General features: G+C 42.4%; 1 protein-coding gene across 6 annotated transcripts in view; it reads right to left on the bottom strand.

Annotated features, from left to right (window-relative positions):
• Positions 1-6,866: 6,866 nt before the first annotated feature.
• The window catches only part of NOL4 (nucleolar protein 4), a 201,908-nt gene continuing 187,124 nt past the window's right edge, over positions 6,867-21,650 (bottom strand). For all 6 annotated transcript variants that reach the window (XM_080381524.1, XM_080381525.1, XM_080381526.1 and 3 more), the window contains 2 exons: positions 17,410-17,490; positions 6,867-8,814 (listed from right to left, as the gene is read on the bottom strand). In XM_080381524.1, the coding sequence (XP_080237650.1) occupies positions 8,621-8,814; positions 17,410-17,490 (275 nt within the window). In that variant the 3' untranslated portion in view covers positions 6,867-8,620. The remainder of the gene's footprint in view (positions 8,815-17,409; positions 17,491-21,650) is intronic.

Below are 21,650 nucleotides of genomic sequence, written 5' to 3'. Positions count from 1 at the left end.
CTATTGCACTGGAGGTGGGGGAGTGAGCATACAGCTGTGTGGTGTTTAGCTGCCTGCCAAGTTAAACCACGACATCAGCTCTGCACTTCATCCAGGTAAACGATGTGATTGTTTTTGCTGAATACCTTTCTTACTGTTTCAGTTGCAGATACAGCTGAAATTGCACCTTGTCAGAAGGGCACTGTGTTCCTGAGGTCTGCCAAAGTCTGAACTGCGTAAAGCTTATGCAAGTGTTTCTCATTTTCATAAAGATTTTCTAAGCTCTTAGCCTGAGAGCTGCGCTCTGTTCAACAAGTGCCATCCCTTTTCCCATTCAAGTGGCCCTGATAGCTGCTATTCACAGCCTGCAACAGGATCTGCAACATTTGAACTGTAGGTAAGTCTTTCTACTAGTTCGCTAATATAAATTTAATGAACAAAATGTTGACAAAGGAGAGTATGCTGTGCCCACTGAAGGTGCGTTGAGTTGTCTTGACCTTGCAGAGTCATTTCAGGGCTTGGTGCTCATCAGGGCACCTAAGGCCTACTGATTTCTTTCATTGTATTGTGTCATTCACACTATATTACCATAACAATGACATCCCCTTATTGGTGGGAAGCAGTAGAAGGCTAATAAAAAATCAGTATCCCTGTTAGTATTCTCAGCCTCCCCTACAGAAGAAAGTGGCCTTTAACAGTGACTGGCATGGGCAGATGGCCCTTTTTTAAGCCAAAAAAAAGATTAATTTTCACTTTTTCACGTCATAAAAATGTACCATCTAGTGACAGCTAATAACCACATTTGTCTCTCAATTTCTTGACAATGGAATTCTCTTTCAGGTTCTAAAATACCAGTCTGAAGTGACAGTGATACAAGAAACTGCTACTGGAAGGTTTTCTGAAGTACCACTGAAACATCACCAAACTGCCCACAATAGCTCAACTATACAATTTCACAGAGATTTTCCAGAAAAGCTTCCACCCAGAAATATTGGGAAGGCAACAACCAGCCAACAGGATATTGGGAATGAGAGCTTTTCTATAGCATCATAAAGTGATCTTAATAGCCTACTCCTATGTATACTGTAGTAATGGGTCAAGATGCCTCTGGGATACCACCCAGGGGGACCTTGACAGTCCTGAGGAGTGGACCAGTGTGAATGTCATGAAGTTGAAGAATGTCAAGTGCAAGGTCCTGCACCTGGGTTGGGGCAATCCTCAGTATCAGTATAGACTGGGGGATGAATGGATTGAGAGTGGAGAAGGACTTGATACTGATGGATAAAAAATTGGATGTTAGCCAGCAATGTACACTTGCAGGCCAGAAAGCTAATCATATCCTGGGCTCCATAAAAAAAAGTATGGCCAGCAGGTCAAGGGAGGTGATTCTTCCCCCTTTGCTCTCATGAGACCCCACCTGGAGTGCTGCGTCCAGCTCTGGAGTCCTCAGCAAAGTCCTCAGGAAAGTCAGACCTGTTGGAGCGGGTCCAGAGGAGGGCCACGAAAATGATCAGAGGGATAGAACACCTCTCCTATGAAGACAGGCTGAGAGAGTTGGAGTTGTTCAGCCTGGAGGAGGCTCTGGGGAAACTTTAATGCAGCCTTTCAATATGTAAGGAAGATAGAAAGCGGCTTTTTACCAAGGTCTGTAGTGACAGGACAAGGGACAATGGTTTTAAACCAAAAGAGGGTAAATTTAGACAAGATATAAGGAAGAGATTTTTTACAATGCAGTCGGTGAGACACTGGAACAGTTTACCCCAAGAAGCTGTGAATGCCTCATCCCTGGAAGTGTTCGAGGTCAGCACTGGATGGGGCTTTGAGCAGCCTGATTTAGTGAAAGCTCATGGGAGAAGGGTGGGACTAGATAATCTTTGAAGTTCCCCTCCAACCCAAACCGTCCCGTGATTCTCTGATTCTACCAGGTTCTAAATTATTTGGTGTTTAAACCACCAAACCTTACTCATTAACCATGTGGTAGTTTTTTAACTGAGTGTGATTCCAAGCCCTTCATCAGTGATGTTTGTAAGGTAACAGAGTGACAAAGAACTTGGCAGGGAGAATAGACAGGGTGTGCTGCCTTCTTTGACATCCTAGTCCAAAGAAGAGTGTGGATTTCTACTGTGGAGATTTCCCTGCACAGCAGAAGAAATCTGGAATCCATATACTACAAACAAACACTAATAACAATTATGTACAAAAGAGCAATTGTATGATTTTTTACTTTTGCACCGAGACTATTAAAGTCTTCTCAATGTGGACCTCAAATGTATGATGGATATTAAAGATTTATATTAAAAATGCAATTTTATTTTTTGTTTTTCTTTATAATTTAATGTTTGCATTGAAAAGAAAAAAAAACACTGGACGAAGACATTAAAATTATTTAGTCTGTGCTTCTAATTATTAGAGAACAGATTTGCAAGTTAAGCATGCCTTGTAGCTTTTAATTTTCAAATATCAGGGGCAGCAAATGGATGCTGGTTAAGGCTGTCTGCTGGCTAGGGCAGTAAAAGCTTTTTTCAGCTAGAAGCTATTCCTCCACATAGCAAATCCTTCCCTCCCTGCAACAGAATATGAGAGGAAATAAATAGGTCAAGCTTGTGTTGCTAAGGCACTCTGGGTTTGCAACCACAAATAAAAATAATTTAAAATAGTTAAACAGACATGTTTGAAAAATTAATAATAGTTATCCTTTCTATTTTTCCAGGTTTTCTCAGTGCTTTTCCTCCTATGAGTGCTTCACTGTGTTGTGACTGAGTATAAAAAACAAACCGACACTAAGAACTGATTAGCAACCGTACAATAACAAAACAGCAGCCTTGTGGGAAAAATTATCTGATTTACGTTTCCAGGGGAGCATTAGGAGAAACCCAAATTAAAATTATTTACTAGAAAACCTTGAAAATTCAGCAACACTGTTTCTTCTAATTAGCTACTGTGATCAAACCCCCCTCCTGAGTTGACGGTTGCCTAGACTCTCAGGGAAAAAGAGGACAATCCTATCTACGTGCAATTGGTAGTCCGGATCCCTCTCCCAGCTCTCCTTACACTGTAATTCTATAGTTGGCATACTATGGCAAAGGTGTACTTACAAAACAAATTTTAAATATATAGTCACAATAATTAGAACTTTTTCCCATTGTGTTTCCAGGCATTATTAGAAATGGGAACAAAAAACTTTGCATAAAATATCTTACTCCACACTTGGAGAAATTAACTGAATTAGGTGGCACAAATTAAAGTTTCTATTCATAAAGCAGTTATTAATTTTACAGCCTTTCCAGCTCCTTTGTGCTCTTTTTTTCAGTGGTGAAAAAGAGATTTAAGCAGGTTATTTGGGTTAGAGTGAAAAAAACATTTCTACAAGCTCTTCCTCAACATTTGATCCAGTCCAGAGGACAGCTTAGCAGAAAAATAGAATCTGAATTTTGGACTTTACGTGCTGCACTTGGCACATCTGGAGTGTGCTTTACTGGGGCATGACACTGGAAAGGAGTCAGCACACCTGGCTTGGGCATTCACAGATGGCATGGCCTCAAGCTACTCATTTGCCTTTTGTGCCTGCTCTTTTTTTATGACATACCGTACCATACGATGTCATTCTTGGCAAAAAAACATGGGGGGCAGTTGGGGTGGGGTGTGTGTCCAAAGTAGCCATTGCTCGGGGACCGGCTGGGCATCAGTCTGCTGGTGGGAGGTGGTGACTGATTGCCTTCGCATCGCTTTTTCTTTTATCAGTCTTCATTTATTAAACTTGACCCACTTTTCCCCCCTCGCTTTTGCCTTCCGATTCTCCCTCTGTGCTGCTGTGGGGAGTGAGCGAGTGACGGCGTGGGGTTAGTTGCCAGCCAGGGGCAACCCACTGCAGCCTCAAACTGTCATAGACCATGGATGTCTATTTAGAGAGCATTGCTACTTGCTTGTTCTATTCTTCTGGTCTGCTCTATCTGCTACATCTTTATCTGTTTTATTTATTACCAGCAACAGAATAGATGGCTGTGAACAGTCTTGTCCAGTACGGCCATTTTAGATTCTTACATGCTTACTCTTGCAACTATCTGTGTGGCATTGTTTGATTTCTGCCTTTATTTTACAATTCTTTTTCATGTGCTGGTAACTTTTTCAATGGTGGTTAGAGTTAGGGCTAGATCATCCTGACTCCATGATCTACTAAGATCAGCTTTTCTTTATATAGAAAAACACAGCTTCCTTATGAATGCCTCACAAGCCACTCAAAGAGAAATTCAGAGAGGTTTTAAAAAATTTATGGGCATTTTTTAACACAGTGCTAGGAACTGGACAGAAATGAAATTGTTCCTTATTTAATGGAGTTTTACCAACAAAACTTACCTCCATTTAAACTGTATTCAGCAGGGACTCGGGTCATTGCAGCAGGAACATCCAGTCCCTTCAGGTTGACTCTGTTTTCCAATTAGTTTTATAGTTATGTTCATGTACATGTTCATCTGCTTTTCCTCATCCAGAAAACTCATTCTCCACACAGGATGGGCAGCTTTTGAATTGACAAATTCTTGCTTACTTATGCATTGTCTTTCTGTAGCTTTTGATACTCATCATGGCTGATATGTTGGTGTTCTCTGGTGGCAGGCAGCAAGGTGCCAATCTGGATAGAAACTTTAGGCTCCAGGTCTCTTTTCATGTGTTCTGAGTCCAGTTTCCCAGCTGACATCAAAAGCAGTAAACAAATCTGGTTAGTTGCTAAGCTGGTCAGCTTGTCCACTCCCACAATGTGAGGTTGCATCTATAGATATTACCCACAGTTGCTTCTCCTACCAATGAAAACTACCCTGGAAATCAGGGAGAGAGGAGAGAAGAATGGGTAAATGACATCTTCCCAGTGTGGAAGTAAGCCTAAAGAGACTCAACCCACTGAGACCATGATAATGTTTGGTACTTAATTCTGCATGGGAATTTAGGGACATTACATGATACTCTCCCACCATCCCTCCCTTTCCAGAAACCCCATGAAAACTGAAGGTCTTACAGGACCACTTCCAAGGAAACTCCAGAATAGTTGGGAAGACATGAGGCTGTCTCAAGACCAGCACCTGCCAGTCTGCACTGATAGGGTTCTGTAGTGAGGCATCCATCAACTTGAAGTACTAGTTTAATAAAGATATTAGATACAAGGATAATGCTTTTCTGAAGGCAGCCTCAAGCAGCCATACTCAGGCGAATGCCCAAGCTGGAAGGGACTGGCCTTATCCTAACAGCAATATTAAAAAAAAAAAAAAAACCAAAAAAAAACATCCTAACAGCTGAGGTGACACACCATAGATTACAGAAGATAGGGAAAAGAGAAAGAAATAACTCTGAAGTTATTTCTGGATACTTGACTCGGTCTATAGCTGGAGTAGTATCTTCTCCACTTCTCCACCTGCACCTTTACTCCTCTAGGAGGTTCAAAGCCAGCAGAGAGTAGGTGGCTCTGAGACATACATTAGATCCAAGAGTGCAAATTTAATTGCAGTGCTTGGATGTAGATTTTCTCACATAGAAGTGGACCGAGATTTATGATCCCTCCTTCATAGGATGGGTCCAAACTTCAGTACCCTCTTAGAAGCAGAGGAAGTTAAAACTGTAGTTGAATCGATGGCTGTTGCAAAGAAGAGATGAATAAACCCAGTACTTAAGAGGTGGAAACAGCTATAGAGTAAAAACCCCATCAGCCTCCTGAAATTTGGCACAGATAAACCATTTGAGGACTGAAAGCGAAGTACCGGTCTGAGCCTTTAGAGAGGGATGTTAATCGCTCCTACAGTTGAAGATGGCCCTAAATATTTCAGAGAAGGTAGCCAGAAGAACAGGTTGTGTGTGCTGTAGGAGATATACTTGGACAACTACCAAAGTAGGCTGGGGGTGGAGCAGGAAAAAGGGGAGATCAGCCATAGGCCTTGAAGGTCATATGGTGAACCCCAACTTCCCTACTTCTCTTTCAAGAGAAGAAGCAATTGAGGGAGAGAAAAGAGGAGTCAGAAGGTAGAACACTGAAGTTAATCTCTTACCGCCTCATCCTCTAGCCTCCTGACCTTACCTGCATTTAGCAAGACAGCTTGAAAAGCAGCGAGGCTGCCCAGCCGAGAAGATTCCTGGCTGGCAAACAGCCTCTTGGACAAACTGCTGGTTGCTGCTTAGCTGGCACTTTGTAGCACAGCGTCCTGGACAACAGGACTAAGGAAACTTTGAAATGTAGGCATAGTTGTCACTACTTCTCTGTGGAAGATGTATGCCAGACTTCTTCTTCTGATGAGGCCAAGGTAGTGAGCTGGCACAAGGTACCTGCTTCATCCCCTCTTGGCATGCACAGACAGAAGGTGCTGTAGATACTTGAAAGTGGAAGAGAGGAAAAAGGCATTTGATTTCTAAGGCTTTTGAATGCCTGGTGAGACAAATGCTGAGGCAACCACGCACCTGTGGTAGAGACAAGCCATAGGGTTTCAGAAGCATGGTGAGAAGATGTTAGGAGCAAATGCATCTCTCAAGTGATGGGTAGCAGCTAGTAAGGATCTGCAAAGATATTCTCATATCCAGGAATAAGTGACTTTAAAAAGACATCCAATAGATTTTTAAAAATAAAGTGGCAAAATGGTGTAGCCTCCAGCCAACTTAGAATTATAACATGCTAGTGAATCAGATCTCATGATTTATGGACCACCCACTTCTGCTCTTATTGAGGAAATGCTTCATTAATACAAAGCTCCAGCTAGATTGGCCTACTGGATTTACTTGATAATTTTGAGAAATGAGGTTTGGGTGTCTGCATGAATTGGACTGGAAGGCCCTTTTTCCTGTTTAAAGACAGTAAGATTTATAGCTTTAAATGCTACGTAAATGTAAATGTTATAATGTTTCACAATCATGTATTTAAACACAGAAATCTGTTTATTAACCCAAACAAAACAGAGGAAATGATTCCAGCCCTCAGGTTTTGAATTCTCATTTAAATATGTGAACATCAGTCCACAACTTAGAGATGTTTGTGTATCTATGTACCTCCAAAATACTCATATTTCATAGGCTTTTTCACATTAATATTCACCAACAGTATCACAAAAGTTCTTTTTCTTTTACATAATTGTAAGCAACAGTAATTCTAGAAACACTAGAGAAAAAAAAGCATAGCAATGTCCACAGTTACAAGAAAAAGTGCACATTACTTGGTCACAATCACAGTCATTACTTGGAAAACTATATGTAACAAGTAGATATAAAATATCACTGATGCCTTAAACTCATTGTCAAAAACAGAATTACATAAAATTTTGTACATGAAATAAGGCAAATTTAGGAATGCACAAGAAACTTGTTATTCAACAAAAGCTAAACAACAGAACAGATAGTACAGTAAGCATAAACTAAAGTACTTTTTTTCTATATACTTAAAAATAAGCCTGCTGTAGTGCACAAAGAAAACACCATTAATGTGTAATCAATATTATAAAATAAGAAATAGAGGGGTTGGGAAGAGTGGGGAAGGGGAGAGAAGTGTTTTATTATAGTTGCAGCTGCATCCACTTACAGTTTTGTACAGGTTTTAGCTAGGCCTGGGAATTATACAAATCATACCAGAAGTGTCAATTACCTCCTCGGTAAGAATTTTGTTTAAATTAAGGAAACAAAAAATAAATACACACAAGAGTGCAAATTTTCAGATTGTCACTTGCAACCTCTTAACATTCATCATCTACATCCAATCACAACTAGAGGGACTTGTATAGGACAGCAGCAGTGATCATGGAGTTAGATGAGCTCACCATAAGAAATCAATTTTATCTTTTTTTTTTTCTCAATGATATGTCTTTTTTAAAAAACCCTCAACTCTTTATTAATTGCTAATAAAGCTGCAATATATTACAGAATGGAGCTGAGAATGGTATGAATGCAGGAAATGCATGCTTCCTTTGGAAAGTATTCCATACATGACAATTTACAGTACATGGGGGAAGAATTATCCAGCATCAAGAGTTACTCGTTGTAGAAAGAATATGAAGTTGGGGAGAAGGGCACAGTCAGGGGTTCAAGAGAGGAAGGGGGGACTTAAAATACCTCCTCAAAACATTTTCAGGACAAGTGAAAAAGTTTACCAAAGTAACAATGAAAAATCTTGAATGAAAACAAAAATCTTTTGTTTTGTTTTTTATAAAAATTACATTTTTTTAAAATACAAGATCCTTTTAATTGTAATTGTGCCCTGTAGCAACAGGACATTTGGCAACGTTTTGCCATATACTGCAGCTTTAAGTCCAATGAGTCAGTATCACATTCCACTAATATTGCACTTGGATCTTGAACCATTTTTTTTAAAACCATCACAGCATCTTCTGTTTCCTCCACTTGTTAGAACGAGTTAATTTCTAGCCACTTTTTCGATATTTATGCTGACACACTAAAACAAAAGCAATAGGCTGGACACAGTAAAGTACCTCGGAAATACCAGAGGTCGAAGTTCACTTGAAGCACCTTAACACATCACTTTATGGATCAAGAACAGTGTGGCATTATGGTAATTAACTCTCCTAAAAGACTGTGCAGTAACTGAAGTGTGTGCTCTGGGAAATCAAAATGTCATTAGTGGAAACTCTGAGATAAGACCAGGCCAGTGTGAAGGTTACATGACTCAGTTCTGCTGCAAAATAAGGTTTTCCAGTTCATCTGCAGAACGCAATAAAAACGCGGCTGATTCTCGATACCCTGCCACAAGCTGCCTCACTGCATTTATTTCAGTTGGACTCAGCTGGGGTCTAGAGCTTGAACTACTGGAGGATCCAGAGCTGGTTGCTAACTGCCTCTTCATACTGAGATCTGTTGGACCTGCAGGTAACAAAAGAAAAGAAAAGAAGCTTCAGATCTGCGGCAAGAGACCTTTCACAGGTCTGCAGCCACAAATGCAGAGTAACAAAATCTGCTCTCAGCTGAGTGCCAATGAGAAGTAGCAGAAACAAGCAGTAACTGTTCAGGTACCAGTTGCCCTGCCAGGAACCACAGTGATTTATATTTATATATGAAAGACACCCTTTAAGTTCTATTTACACTACATGAGGGACAACTCCACCGCCAGTAGAAAATCACCCTCTAGGGCGTATCCATACAGTGTGAGCCACCTGCACCCCAACACTGCCCTGGGATCTGATCCTGGTGAGCAGGCAGAAGATTCATCTGTGCCTCCCCCAGCTCCAGCTGCCATCGTAGGCTTCATGGCATTCTGCACATTTGCAGTTTTTATCAAAGAATAGAAAACTTATGTTCTCTAGATATCTATTTTCGCATTTTATGCTTAAATCAGCATGTGGCCAGATTGTGAATCCCTTACAGATGTAGATAAATAGTCATTCACTTGACTAGCCCTGATACCATGTGATCACTTGCATAAATAGCTAGTCATGAATGAGATTAGGCTGTGACAATCTGGCTGCTACATTGAGGAATTCACTATCATCTGTGGGGGCTGCATACAGCTGGCAATATACTGCAAGGATCTTGTGAGGCCTGAACGCTGAATAGAGAATCTGCAGCAATCACTATGTTGCCTTGGCTTACAGCAATATGCTTAGCACTTTTCATCAAAGAATATTCTCAAGACCATGTATGCTGCATGCAGAAGACGGCATTCCTGAGGGTGGTCTGCATGTTACTATGATCAGCAAAACCATCTGCCATCATTAAGTTTGGCTTTGTGTGGAATTTCCCTGGTCATTTGGCCATAGTTATTAATCAGCTAAGATGTATGGTGCTTTGATGAGATGTTTCTGGAGCGTAATCTGGACAGGTAGAATTGGACTGAGGACTTTTTTTAGACATACTAGAACACAGATGACAAGTATACTTATCAAGCAGTTTATTACGTGCAAATCTGGAAGAACATTATTCATTCATTTTGACAGTGTAGCAAATCACAGAATGGTCAGGTTTGGAAGGCACCTCTGGAAGTCATCTAGTGCAACCCCCTGCTAAGGTAGGTTACCCTAGAGCAGGTTGCACAGAGTCACACCCTGGTGCATTTTGAATGTGTCCAGGGAAGGAGACTCCACAGCCTCCCTGGGCAGCCTGTGCCACTGCTCTGACACCCTCAAAGTAAAGAGCATACTCAGATGGAGCTGCCTGTGCTGCAGTTTGTGCCTGTTGCCCCCTGTCCTGTCGCTGGGCACCACTGAAAAGAGCCTGGCCCCGTCCTCTTGACACTCACCCTTAAAATATTTGTAGACATTGATAAGGCCCCCTCTCAGTCTTCTCCTCTCCAGGCTGAACAGCCCCAGCTCCCTCAGCTTTTCCTCACAAGGGAGATGCTCCAGTACCCTAACCATCTTTGTATCCCTCTCTAGTTGTTCCCTGTCTCTCCTGAACTGGGGAGCCCAGAACTGGACACAGCACTGCAGATGGGACCTCACCAGGGCAGAGCAGAGGGGGAGGACAGCCTCCCTCCACCTGCTGGCCACGCTTCTCCTGATGCACCCCAGGATCCCATTGGCCCTCTTGGCCACCAGGGCACACTGCTGGCTCATGGCCAGCTTGCTGTCCACCAGGACTCACAGGTCTTTCTCCACAGAGCTGCCTTCCAGCAGGCCAGCCCCAGCCTGTACTGGTGCGTGGGGTTGTTCCTCCCCAGGTACAGGACCTCACACTTACTTCATGAGGTTCCTCTCTGCCCAGCTCTCCAGCATGTCCAGGCCTCGCTGAATGGCAGTGCAGCCTCCTGGGGTATCAGCCACTCCTCCCAGTTGTGTATCATCAGCAACCTTGCTGAGGGCACACTGTCCCTTCATCCAGGTCACTGCTGAATAAGCTGAACAGGACTGGACCCAGCACTGACCCCTGGGGCACACCGCCAGCTACAGGCCTCCAGCTAGAGACTGCGCGGCTGATCACAGCCCTCTGAGCTCTGCCATCAGCCAGTTCTCAACCCACCTCACTGTCCACCCATCTAACCCACACTGCCTGAGTTCACCTATGAGGGGAGACAGTGTCAAAAGCCTTGCTGAGGTCAAGGCAGACAACACCCACTGCTGTCCCCTCATCTACCCAGCCAGCCATTCCATCACAGAAGGCTGTTAGGTTGGTCAGGCATGATTTCCCCTTGGCGAATCCATGTTGACTACTCCTGACAACTTTCTTTTCCTCCACATGCTTAGAGATGACAGCCAGGATGTGCTGTTCCATGACCTTTCCAGGGATGGAGGTGAGGCTGACTGGCCTGTGGTTTCCCGGGTCCTTCTTGCCCTTTTTGAAGACTGGGGTGACATTGGCTTTCCTTGAGTCCTCAGGTAACTCTCCTGTCCTCCATGACCTTTCAAAGTTGATGGAGAGCTGCTCAGCAGTAACATCTGCCAGCTCCCTCAGCACTCAGGGGTGCATCCCATTGGGGGTACATGGATCTGTGGGTGTCAGATTTGCTTAAGTGATCCCTAACCTCATCCTCTTCAACCAAGGGATTGCCTTCCTTTCTCCAGACTTTCTCTTTTGCCTCCAGAGTCTGAATTCCTGAGGGGTAGCCTTGATATAAAGACCGAAGCAAAGAAAGCATTCAGTAACTCCACCTTCTCTGTATTCTTCGTCACCAAGGCACCCACCTCATTCAGCAGTGGACCCACATTTTCCCTAGTCATCCTTCTTCTACTGATGTACTTGAAGAAGCCCTTCTTGTCCTTGACACCCCCCACCAGATTTAATTCCAGATGGATATTAGCCTTCCCCGTCGCATCTCTGCATGTTCTGACAACATTCCTGTATTCCTCCCAAGCAGCCTGTCCCTTTTTCCACATTCTGTAAACTTCCTTCTTCTGAGTTTTGCCAGAAGCTCCTTGCTCATCCATGCAGGTCCTCTGCCCTCTTTGTTTGATTTCTTACTCATAGAGGTGCACCTATCTTGAGCTTGGAGGAAGCGATGCTTGAATGTTAGCCAGCTCTCTTGGACCCCTCTACCTTCTAGAGCCCTAACCCATACAATTCCTCTAAGTAGGTCCTTGAAGAAGCCAAAGTTAGCTCTCCTGAATTCCAGGGTTGCAATCCTACTTATTGCCATGCTTCCTCCATTCAGGATCCTGAACTCCGCCAAGGCTGCCCCCAACCTTCACATCCCCAGCCAGTCCTGCTTTGTCAGTACAAGGTCCAGCAGCACACCTCGCTTTGGTGGCTCCTCTACCACCTGTGTCAAAAAGTTGCATCAATGCTCTGCAGGAACCTCCTGGACCACGCGTGCCTAGCTGTGTTGTTTTTTCAGCAGGTATCAGGGTGGTTGAAGTCTCCAGTGAGAACCAGGGCCTGTGATCGTGAGGCTGCCTCCAACTGTCTGGAAAGGCCTCACTGAGTTCCTCTTCCTGATCAGGTGGCCTGTAGTAAATCTGTACTTCTGGAAGGCAGAAGATCAGACTAGCCTGATCTTAATCTTAATACTCTCCTGGAAATTGGGATCAAGTTACCCAAGTCAATGTATCTTGCTTTCCTATGAGAAAAATGTCACCTTTCACTTTCATCTGGACAATGTATGTCAATGCCAAGGCTTTCTCAGCATTGGCTCACTGGATGGCCCTTGCTTCCTAAAGAGAGTGGAATAATTTTAATTTAGCATATTAAATTTTGGAATACAAAACACACCAATTCATACTTTAGATGTTCTCTTAAATAATCCCACCAGAATCACAAGATTCAAAACCAGACTCATTATCTTAAACACTAATGGAAAGAGATGTACTGATTTTCAGAAGCTGAAGATCTGGTCATAAACCTTATTTATTTGTCTTTCTTTTATGCTTATGCAGAGATACAACTGAGACCACAAAGAACGTGGAGATCGCCATGTCCCCACACTGAAGTTAATGAAAATCTCCCCTTGCGTGAATGAAGGCAGAGCTGGGACTATGAAAAGAAACTACTTGAACAGAAAGGGTCCTATTACATCTTACTTCCGACTATGCAACTAGCATGACAGCACTTAGCCTTACAACTGTATTATCCAGCTTTACACTGGCATAAATGAACTGACTTTTAAGTAACTTCCAGCGTACAAAGGATAAATAAAGGACAATTAGCTCAGTGAATTTGTTTCAGTGTGACTGCACGCTGCAGGGAAACGATCACAGTGTGAAGAAGCTCAGAGGATATTTCTAAGTAAAATCTTAACCCAGCACAGAGAAGAAGGGTATACAAATCATAAAGCCAGCTGGACTGAATGGTTGTAAGAAGCCATTAAAGACTTCTGTATTTATTGAGTCAGTAGTGAAAAAGCTACCACTGACATATTGAGGGCATTGTGCTCCATATGAACCTACTTTAACTTTTATGTTCTTTCCTTGACTCTCATTCATCTGACAGCCAAAACCACACACACAATATATAGCATAACAGAGCTTCTGTGGCAGAGCACATCTTTTTCTGCAATAAAACTGAAGGGTTTTTCTCATTGGTAATCCAGATTTTTAAGTGACTGAATAAGATATTAAGTTTGTTTCACTCATAAGTAGAAAATACATAGAAATGCGCTTGCTCACACCTCTGAGGTTTCCCTTACAAAAAACGATGAGTAAAAGCAAATTAAAAGCACTGCTCTGAAAGGAAAACTAGGAGAACAGATGTCCAGCGAGCATAAATCAGTGTAACTCCTCACAAGTCCATAGGGTCACAGTGATTTACACAAACTAAAGATCTGGCCCTGTATTCCTATATGTCCAGATTAACTATCATGAGGGAAGTTTTTTTAATGCTTCAGGATATATAACTTTGAAATACTGAAGGAACTGGAAATAAAGTTCTGTGCAAGTGCAAACCTGCAGTCTGCATTACACAAGAAACCATCAGGACCCAGAAATCCTCTTGGTCTGGGGGACTTGTGTTATATACAGAGCCCTTGGATACAAAGGAAATTAGAAATACTGGATTTTAACTTACCCCAGCTACTTCAAACTACTCAATTTTTAAAAAAAAACTCTAAATACTAGGAAATTAAGATTTTACTTCACTTCCCAGACTTCTTCCTTGTACTTAAGTCACAGTGCTGTCTTCCTTGCCCTCAAAGAAAAGCCTCCTGAGCAAAAAAGCAAAGAAATACACGAACACGGAAAGTGTTCATGTCTGTGGTTTAGGACAGCGAGTATGCCTGTGCCTTTTCAGGAAGGGAAGCTGCACGTGCTGCCAGAGAGCTGAACAGAAGGAGAACAAGCCACACCTGATGTGGGGATAAGGATTTTAGTTCTTTTAATTATGTTATGTGACATACATAACCTCACCTCCAAAGCTTGCCTATGACAGCCAAAGTTTTATATCTGGAAGAATACCTCGCTCAGAGACTAGCTCCACGATGTATTATATTAGTCTCCACTTTTAATAGCTATGACAGACACTCACTGACAGTATTATTGATTCTTAAAATTTGTCCAGGCTGCTATATGCTAAAAAGGCTATAACTTATCTGTAGCTTCCTTATCATACCTGGTCGTTCAGAAAATAAGAAATAAATGCATCTTTATCTTATCGTGTAGATTTTTCCTCTGTAATTTTATGCAAATCAGCTACTGAAGCACAGGAACCTAAATCTTACTTATAAATATCCACTGCATTTCTTTAACCAGACAAATAAATCACAGATATTCTCAAGGCTTAAAATAGCTGGTTAAGCTTCGTGTACCTCTGTCCCCAGAAGCCATTACTACAGATGACTAAATCTGGAGAAAGCTGAACAGCTTCACCAGGATTTTTTTTAATAACTACGCTAACTTTAAATAGAACTATTTCCTTAGTGTATTTAGTATTATTTATTAAGTTGCCACTCTTCACAGGAACAAGTGCATCCTCATATAGAGGAAAATTTGAATATTTTTGCAATTAATTTTGCAGTGTCAGGTTCCTCCAAGGTGACACTGCACATTTTAGCATACTGCTTCCTATCCTGGAGTACTTCGGAACAATTAAAAATCTTGACTAGGTATGTCTCTTAGTGTGTACTATTATAACTCACAATTGTCACCTCCCATGTTTTTATAACAGCACAACATTCTCTTAAGCAGTGGGTTAAACAAATTGCTGGGACAGATCCTTTCTTTTATACTCTGTCAGAAGACGGAAGTGTCGTTCGTCTGCCTCTTGCTGAGGACACCAGACTGACTTACACTTTAACACAAGAATATTTTTCTATTTACCACCTCAGTCCAGTTACATAGACCTAATTTCCTCTACGAGGTGGAACTGTTCTTGTTGGAACCACATCCAGCTGAATATGAGAACTCTGAAAACCCACTCTTCATGTGCTAGACAATCATTTATCAAATTAGCTGCTAGGAATATCTGCCATTAAATACACTGCTGGACAAATGGCTTTTCTGTAAATTGCAAGACTTAAATGGAAATAGTTATTGCCTCATGCTCTACTCATTAGCAACATGATTTATATCAAATTCCAAAATATGGGTCAGATGTAGATGTGCTGTTACTGATTGCTTAGACACTGTCAACTGTCTCAGCAAAAATCCCTTAAGAATTGTATGCTGTCACTGGGCAGCTACCAATCTTATAATTAACAACTACTGAAAGAATAATATATGTGTCAATGACTTTCAAAATGGTTATAACTATTGCAGATGATATTTTAAAATAACAAAATTATTTTTTTTAAATATGTGCTTAAGCATCTATGCTTCTACATTTTAACAATGGTTAAGCAATCTTTTTCATCAGTGAAGATGTAAAAAGCAGTGGCACTTATTTATAGAAAAATACATTTGTCCATGCTTTGAAATCACTCTTGTGTATCTTTTCTATTGCACTTACTCCCCTCTGTCCTTTTTTTCCCCATGAGTAGCTTTAGAAGTGAGTGTGTACTGGATACTCATATGCTCCAATAAAACTAAATATAAACAACTATCAAAATATGCTGCTTTTCCCAAATCAGATGTATTTATTACTGCAAGGATGTTTTATTGTGATATTATGCATCTGTCAGTGTTACTTTTCCTCCTGCCTTCAGAGAGCAGATGTGCCTAAAACTATTGTTTCAAATGCCAGATCTCCGATCAAGAAAAAGGGACTAATGAATTGGACCTTTTAAGCTTCTTTCTCCCTTCTATGCCTTTCCCTCTGGAAAACAGACCTTCAGCTAGCTTAGCAGAAAAAACTGCTGTGTTGCCTGAGGAAAAAGATGTGAAAACACAGAAATGCCTATAGCCACTGAACATCACGCATTTTCACCAGTCAGCAAACACACTGGTTTGTGATGAAATGATTATGTGAAGTTATCCAGTAATGTTTCCTGTCCACCACAGGAGATTAATTATGTGGCATACACCTGTCTTGCCTTAATGGCTGTCTCCTGAGCTTTGTGCAAAGGTAGAAAGTAGGATACTGTCCAATATATCTGCAGACATTCCACCCCTATTCCTATGGTGGGAGCAGAGTAATACTTGCACATGCCATGTATCCAGTAAGATGAAGAGGAAGAGGAAGGGGGAACAGGAACATGGGGATGATCTTAATATAGAATTCAGCCACAATTTTCCAGTGAGAAATTCCTACCTTTGCCACAGCACAGGTCAAACCATTCAATTCTCCCAATCCCATATTTTGACTTTTGTAAACAGGGCTAACACACTGTCTCAGGTTTCTAACCCTATCACTCTTGCTCTGTGTCTACTCATGCCCCACGCTCCAGCTGTGTTAGAGACAAGCTGATTTGTCTTTTACCTCTTTCTCCACTTTGATGTCATCAGGGTAGCGGTGAGAGCACAGAAATCTGTGCAAGAGTATACACGTAAAGAAGAGCTGGAGAGAGCAACCACAGCAAAAATCCCATTCAGTCCCTACACATCATGGCCAGCCATGCTGTGGGTAACCCAGTCAGCACTTTCAAGAGTTAGCTACATACTGGATATTCTCAGCTGGACATTTTTTTTAACCTAGTTTACTGCCAAGAAGCCTCTACTGATCATGCCAGTGCCAAGATTTTACAGAAGGTTACAGCTTCACCAGATTTGAGGGTGTGGAAATGAGGCACTCTCCCTACTGTCACATGCCAAAGTGGACAAGAGTGCTTGGCCCTCCTCTCCCTGCCCCAGAGCAGCACAACCATGCTGATCATTTGGGCTCAGCTCCAGGAGCTTCCCCCGGATACCCCACCATCTTTAGCAGGGCTGCACCACCCAAAGGACCAGGAGGCAAAAGGACCAGGAAGGCTGACTGGCATGTGGGTAAGAGACTTGGCTAAAGCAGGGAACAGCTGGGAGAGTGCAGCCCTTCTGGACCTCTGGAAGGAAGTAGCAGGGAGAGGTGAGCAGTGTGGCAGGGGTCTAGCAGCTACCAGCTGGACCATGGGGCCATTAGTCCTGGTCTGCAGGCCCGCCTGTAGGAGAGGAGGCTGAAAGAGAAGTCTGCCAGGGCTCAGGATCTGTTTGTGGTGTGAACATGTTCAGATTCAACAGAAGGACTCACCTGAGCTGGAAGGGGACTGGACGTTTGTGGTGCCTGGGATGCAGTGCTGAGTTGTAGCTGTGGTGGAGGTAGGCTGCAGATCTGTGTAGAGAAATGGAGACACAACAGCTGCTTTGTCTTACCATGACACAAGGGCATGTCCTGCATGGCCAGTCTGCCATAGAGTCTGAAACACCCTCTCTTTTCACACACACAAAAGGAAACGACTGACATTTCTACCTAGAAAACCAGGCAATGATGCAGAACAAACAGCCTCAAATCAACTCCAGGAATTCCAGCAATGGCAGCAGAAACACTCTCCACATCTCTTGGGGAAAACGGACCTCAGAAAATGAAGTGGCTGTGGACAGTAAAGCTCTGACAAGCCCGCCCTGGCTTTAGAGAGTTCTGACAGCTGACAGTCATCAGGAGAGGGCAGACAGCAACCCACTGGACAGAAACATGTGGGGAGACAGGGCAATCCCACTCTGTCAGGAGGGGCTCAGCAGCATGCAGGGACTTCAACAGCTTCTGCCAGCACCAAGAGATTTTGCTCCCAAAAGAGCAGCCTGTCTCCTGTCCTCGCCCTCCTGCTCTCAAGCTGGGCATCCCTCCAGGCTCAGCCCAGGTGTGATGGATTGGAGCCAGCTGAAGCCTTTGTGGCTGACTAGGAGCTGGCAAGCAAATTTTGTTTATACCCACTGGGCTACCCCACCTTTGAGATTCTCTGTTCAGTTCTGTAGCAGGGACTGCATTAGCCTTAAAAAAGAGAACGTGGAAATCCACCATTCTCAAGGAGCATCCCTTTTCTTACACCTACAAGAATCAAGGACAACATCCCCAAAGGCTTCTCCCCAGCCCATGTACAGGCTGACAGAGGCTCTGTCAACCCACAGATTGCTTGGTGATGGGGTGAAGCTTTCCAGCCAAGCTGGCTTGGCCTAAAGGGTTTAAAAGCAAAGGGAAAATAGACCTTCGTGCTGTAAGCCCAAGCCTTTTCTGCTGTTTTTTTCCTGCCTACAATAAAGAAGAAGTCACCGTACAAACTGTTGCATTCTGCTTGCTCATATTGAAAAGTTGCATGAAAGTTTGCCCCATGCAGTTGTGTAAAAAGCTCATTATGGTTTTGTAATTAGCCATGTAGAAGGACAGGCTGAGGAGGGAAGCACTGCAACAGCAGGCACAGAGAAGTCCCTGAGCCAGAGCCACCAAGCAGTTAGGTGAGCAGATACCCAAGTCAGCAGGCTGGGATCGGAGTAAGGATGACTTTTATAGGGGAGGAAATAACCAAATTAAAAGAGTTACAGCATACAAATACATGCATCAGTTGGACTAGTAGATAGGATAGCTAATTGGACACATTATATTACTGTGGGGAAAGGTCCAGAAATAGGTATTCGAGCAGTGAGTTGTTTTGGAACTTTTTTCTGTTTTAGCAGATATACAAAACCACACTGTATTTGTTTATACACGCATCCTGACTGAGCTGTATATATATTTTTACACTAGATGAACGTTTGTAAATGTTGCAAGAACGTTTGATGGGTTACTAAATTGAAAAGGAAATGCATCCTTAAATTACTTCTTAGGTCCCGAGAATAACTTGCAAGCAAATATCCTGTTCTCCAGAGAGGAAACTCATTAACCATTGTAACAGCCTTGCATATGTTTGGAAAAAAGAGTCCTTGAAAGTGTAACAATTGCAAACAACTGTCCTGTGAGGTCTGTCAGGAGGGAAATCATTACCCCTCTCAACTGCAACTCCACGAACTCCTCTTAGTCTACAAATGAAAAAGCAAATATCCATGAGCATATCAGAGAGGACTGACAGATCCCAAAGAACTGGCCTCCTGTTTCTCCTGAAGGGAAACCAGCTAATGGAGCCAGAACACTTTACCCTCAATAGCCAAGAGATAATTACGTTGGCTACTGCTCGCTTTCATGTCAGTGAAGCTAAGAAATTGATAGACTTGCCTTTCCACAACTTAGCTAATGATCTTCCTAAAACGGCAGGTGGGTCACAAAGCAGCAGCCAGCTGGATTTTTAGCATCAACAACTGGTTTCCAAGTGCTGGCGCACAGACTTTCAGTTCATGGAACTTAGGTGCTTTGGATCCTCTAGGATCCCCATGGAGAAGACAGACACCTTTGCAGAACCCTCCAACTATGCATAACCAACTGGGAGATGTGCAATGTTTTACTAGTCTTACAAAGTAAGAGATTTTCCAGTGCAAGTAGGGAAAGGCAAGGAAGAAGAAATATTTGAGCATATGATTATGTGATCTGTCAGCATGCAAACTGTAAGCATCCACTGGCCTCTTCACCCCAGCAATGCTACACAGTGCAGGAACGGTCTGCAAACTAGGACCATGCATGGCAATCAGTTAGCTGAGGGGAATTTGTTCGAGCTTATCTAGACAACAATTAACATGATGAGGCATGTTTGCAGAGCACAGGGGAGTGGGAGACGGATGGCGCCAAGGAAAGGTAACACCTTGCTGTTAATTGATGGTAGTTAACCACCAATCAGGGATTGCCTCTGGTATGCAAGGCTTAGCTTCAAGAACCAATCTGTTTAAAACGTGCAGCTTCTGAAAGTCTATAAAACCTCGTGCTTCTGTACAATAAATTGACATTTGCTTGCATCAAGCTGCGTCCCGTCTCTTCATTCACCGCAACACAGGGAAATGCAGTGCGCTGCACAGCTCCCTGGCTGTGTCAGGGAATCATCTGACAGTTCCTGAATAAACACTGCTTGTCCTTCAAAACCCATTCTGAGCTTTAATTATGAAAAAACACTGGAGCATTCTGTGTTAAAGGTACAAAGAAAATGTTGCTTCTAATCAGAAAGCAACACTAATTTATGATGTTGAATTTGTACCTCATATTTTTAAAAATTGCATGCTGAAGTGACATAGAATACTTTTGCCTAAATCCCACAATTCACGGAGAAATGGGAATTATGAAAATGTATCCTATTACAAGAGGTTTGAAGGGAAGAACAAGTACACAAAACAGTTGTGATTCTTCACAGGTTAAGATTATGTAAAACAGGACAATTCTAGTGGCTTCTGCTGACAAATAACACAAGGGGAGTTTAATCTTACTCTTACTTGGGTGAAAGAGCAAATGTCAACTGTTTGCAGTGGGAACTGGCTCAGATCTTCTCTGGCCACAATGTAAAAGATGATTGTAAAGTCCTTGTGCATTTTCACAAGAAACCAAATTTCCACAGCCTCTTTTACTCTTATGAAAATATTTGGTCAGACATCATATTCAGTACCTCACATGTGTTTTTCATGCATATGGAAACAATTGTAATCATCATTCACTCTAAGTCAAACACTTTTGACAATGAAAATATTACCTTTTTAAAGCATTTTGAAAACTTAATGCAAATCGTTCACAGGCCTTTGAGGATTTGGGGTGTGGGGTGTGAGGAAGCAGACATGACTGAAGGTCACCGGGACACCACATACCAATAACTACTTGCAGCCCTGATCACATTTTGAAAATTGCTTTGGACGTTGAATATAGAGGCTGTAGCTGAACAAATACCATCTTGCCTGAGTCAGCCCATGTACCTGAAGCAGCACTCTCCTCAGCCAGAGAGGGATCAGCCAGGACAAAACCCACAAGGATTTCTCTGTCCTCTGAGACATTCTTAAAATACCATTTTTGCAGGCAAGAGACCTTCAGGTTTCCAAAGTAATCACTTTTCTCTGACAGACAGACAATACCCTTGTTACCAGAATGGGAAAACCTTTTCCTTTGCTCTGAAATTTGTATGAAATCAACACAGGGGACTATCTGAAACAATAGACTTTGCTTACATTTGTTTGTTACAAAAGCTTGCTAATGTAGGAAGGAATGTTGCCTAAATAAATGACACCACTGTTTTTTTTCAGAGGGGCATACAACCTCATGGTGACACATAGTTACCTGCATCGTTTTTAGTTTATAGAAGGGTATGCTGATTTCTCATTTAACACTTGCTATGCCAGATCCTTATCTGCAGTGAATTAAAGTAGTTAGAGAAAACCTGTGAGAAATCTAGGCTAATTCATTTGTGTTACAAAATATAGAGTTCAGTGTTTTCAAACTCCAGCCATAAAGATGCTAATGGCCTCATTTTGTGACCAGTATAGGTGAGGGCAATAATGACAGGGTAGGTCCTCAAAAATGCAAATTGACTGAAGATGTAACCTGGCATTTTTTTACTCAGCTTTGTTAGAGACTTCAGGTTCACTCTCGCCCTATGG

This window comes from Falco punctatus (genome assembly GCF_963210335.1).
Source record: "Falco punctatus genome assembly, chromosome: 3".
NCBI lineage: Eukaryota > Metazoa > Chordata > Aves > Falconiformes > Falconidae > Falco > Falco punctatus.
Note: the sequence above shows the minus strand (reverse complement) of the source record. Positions and strands in the feature narration are given on the sequence as shown.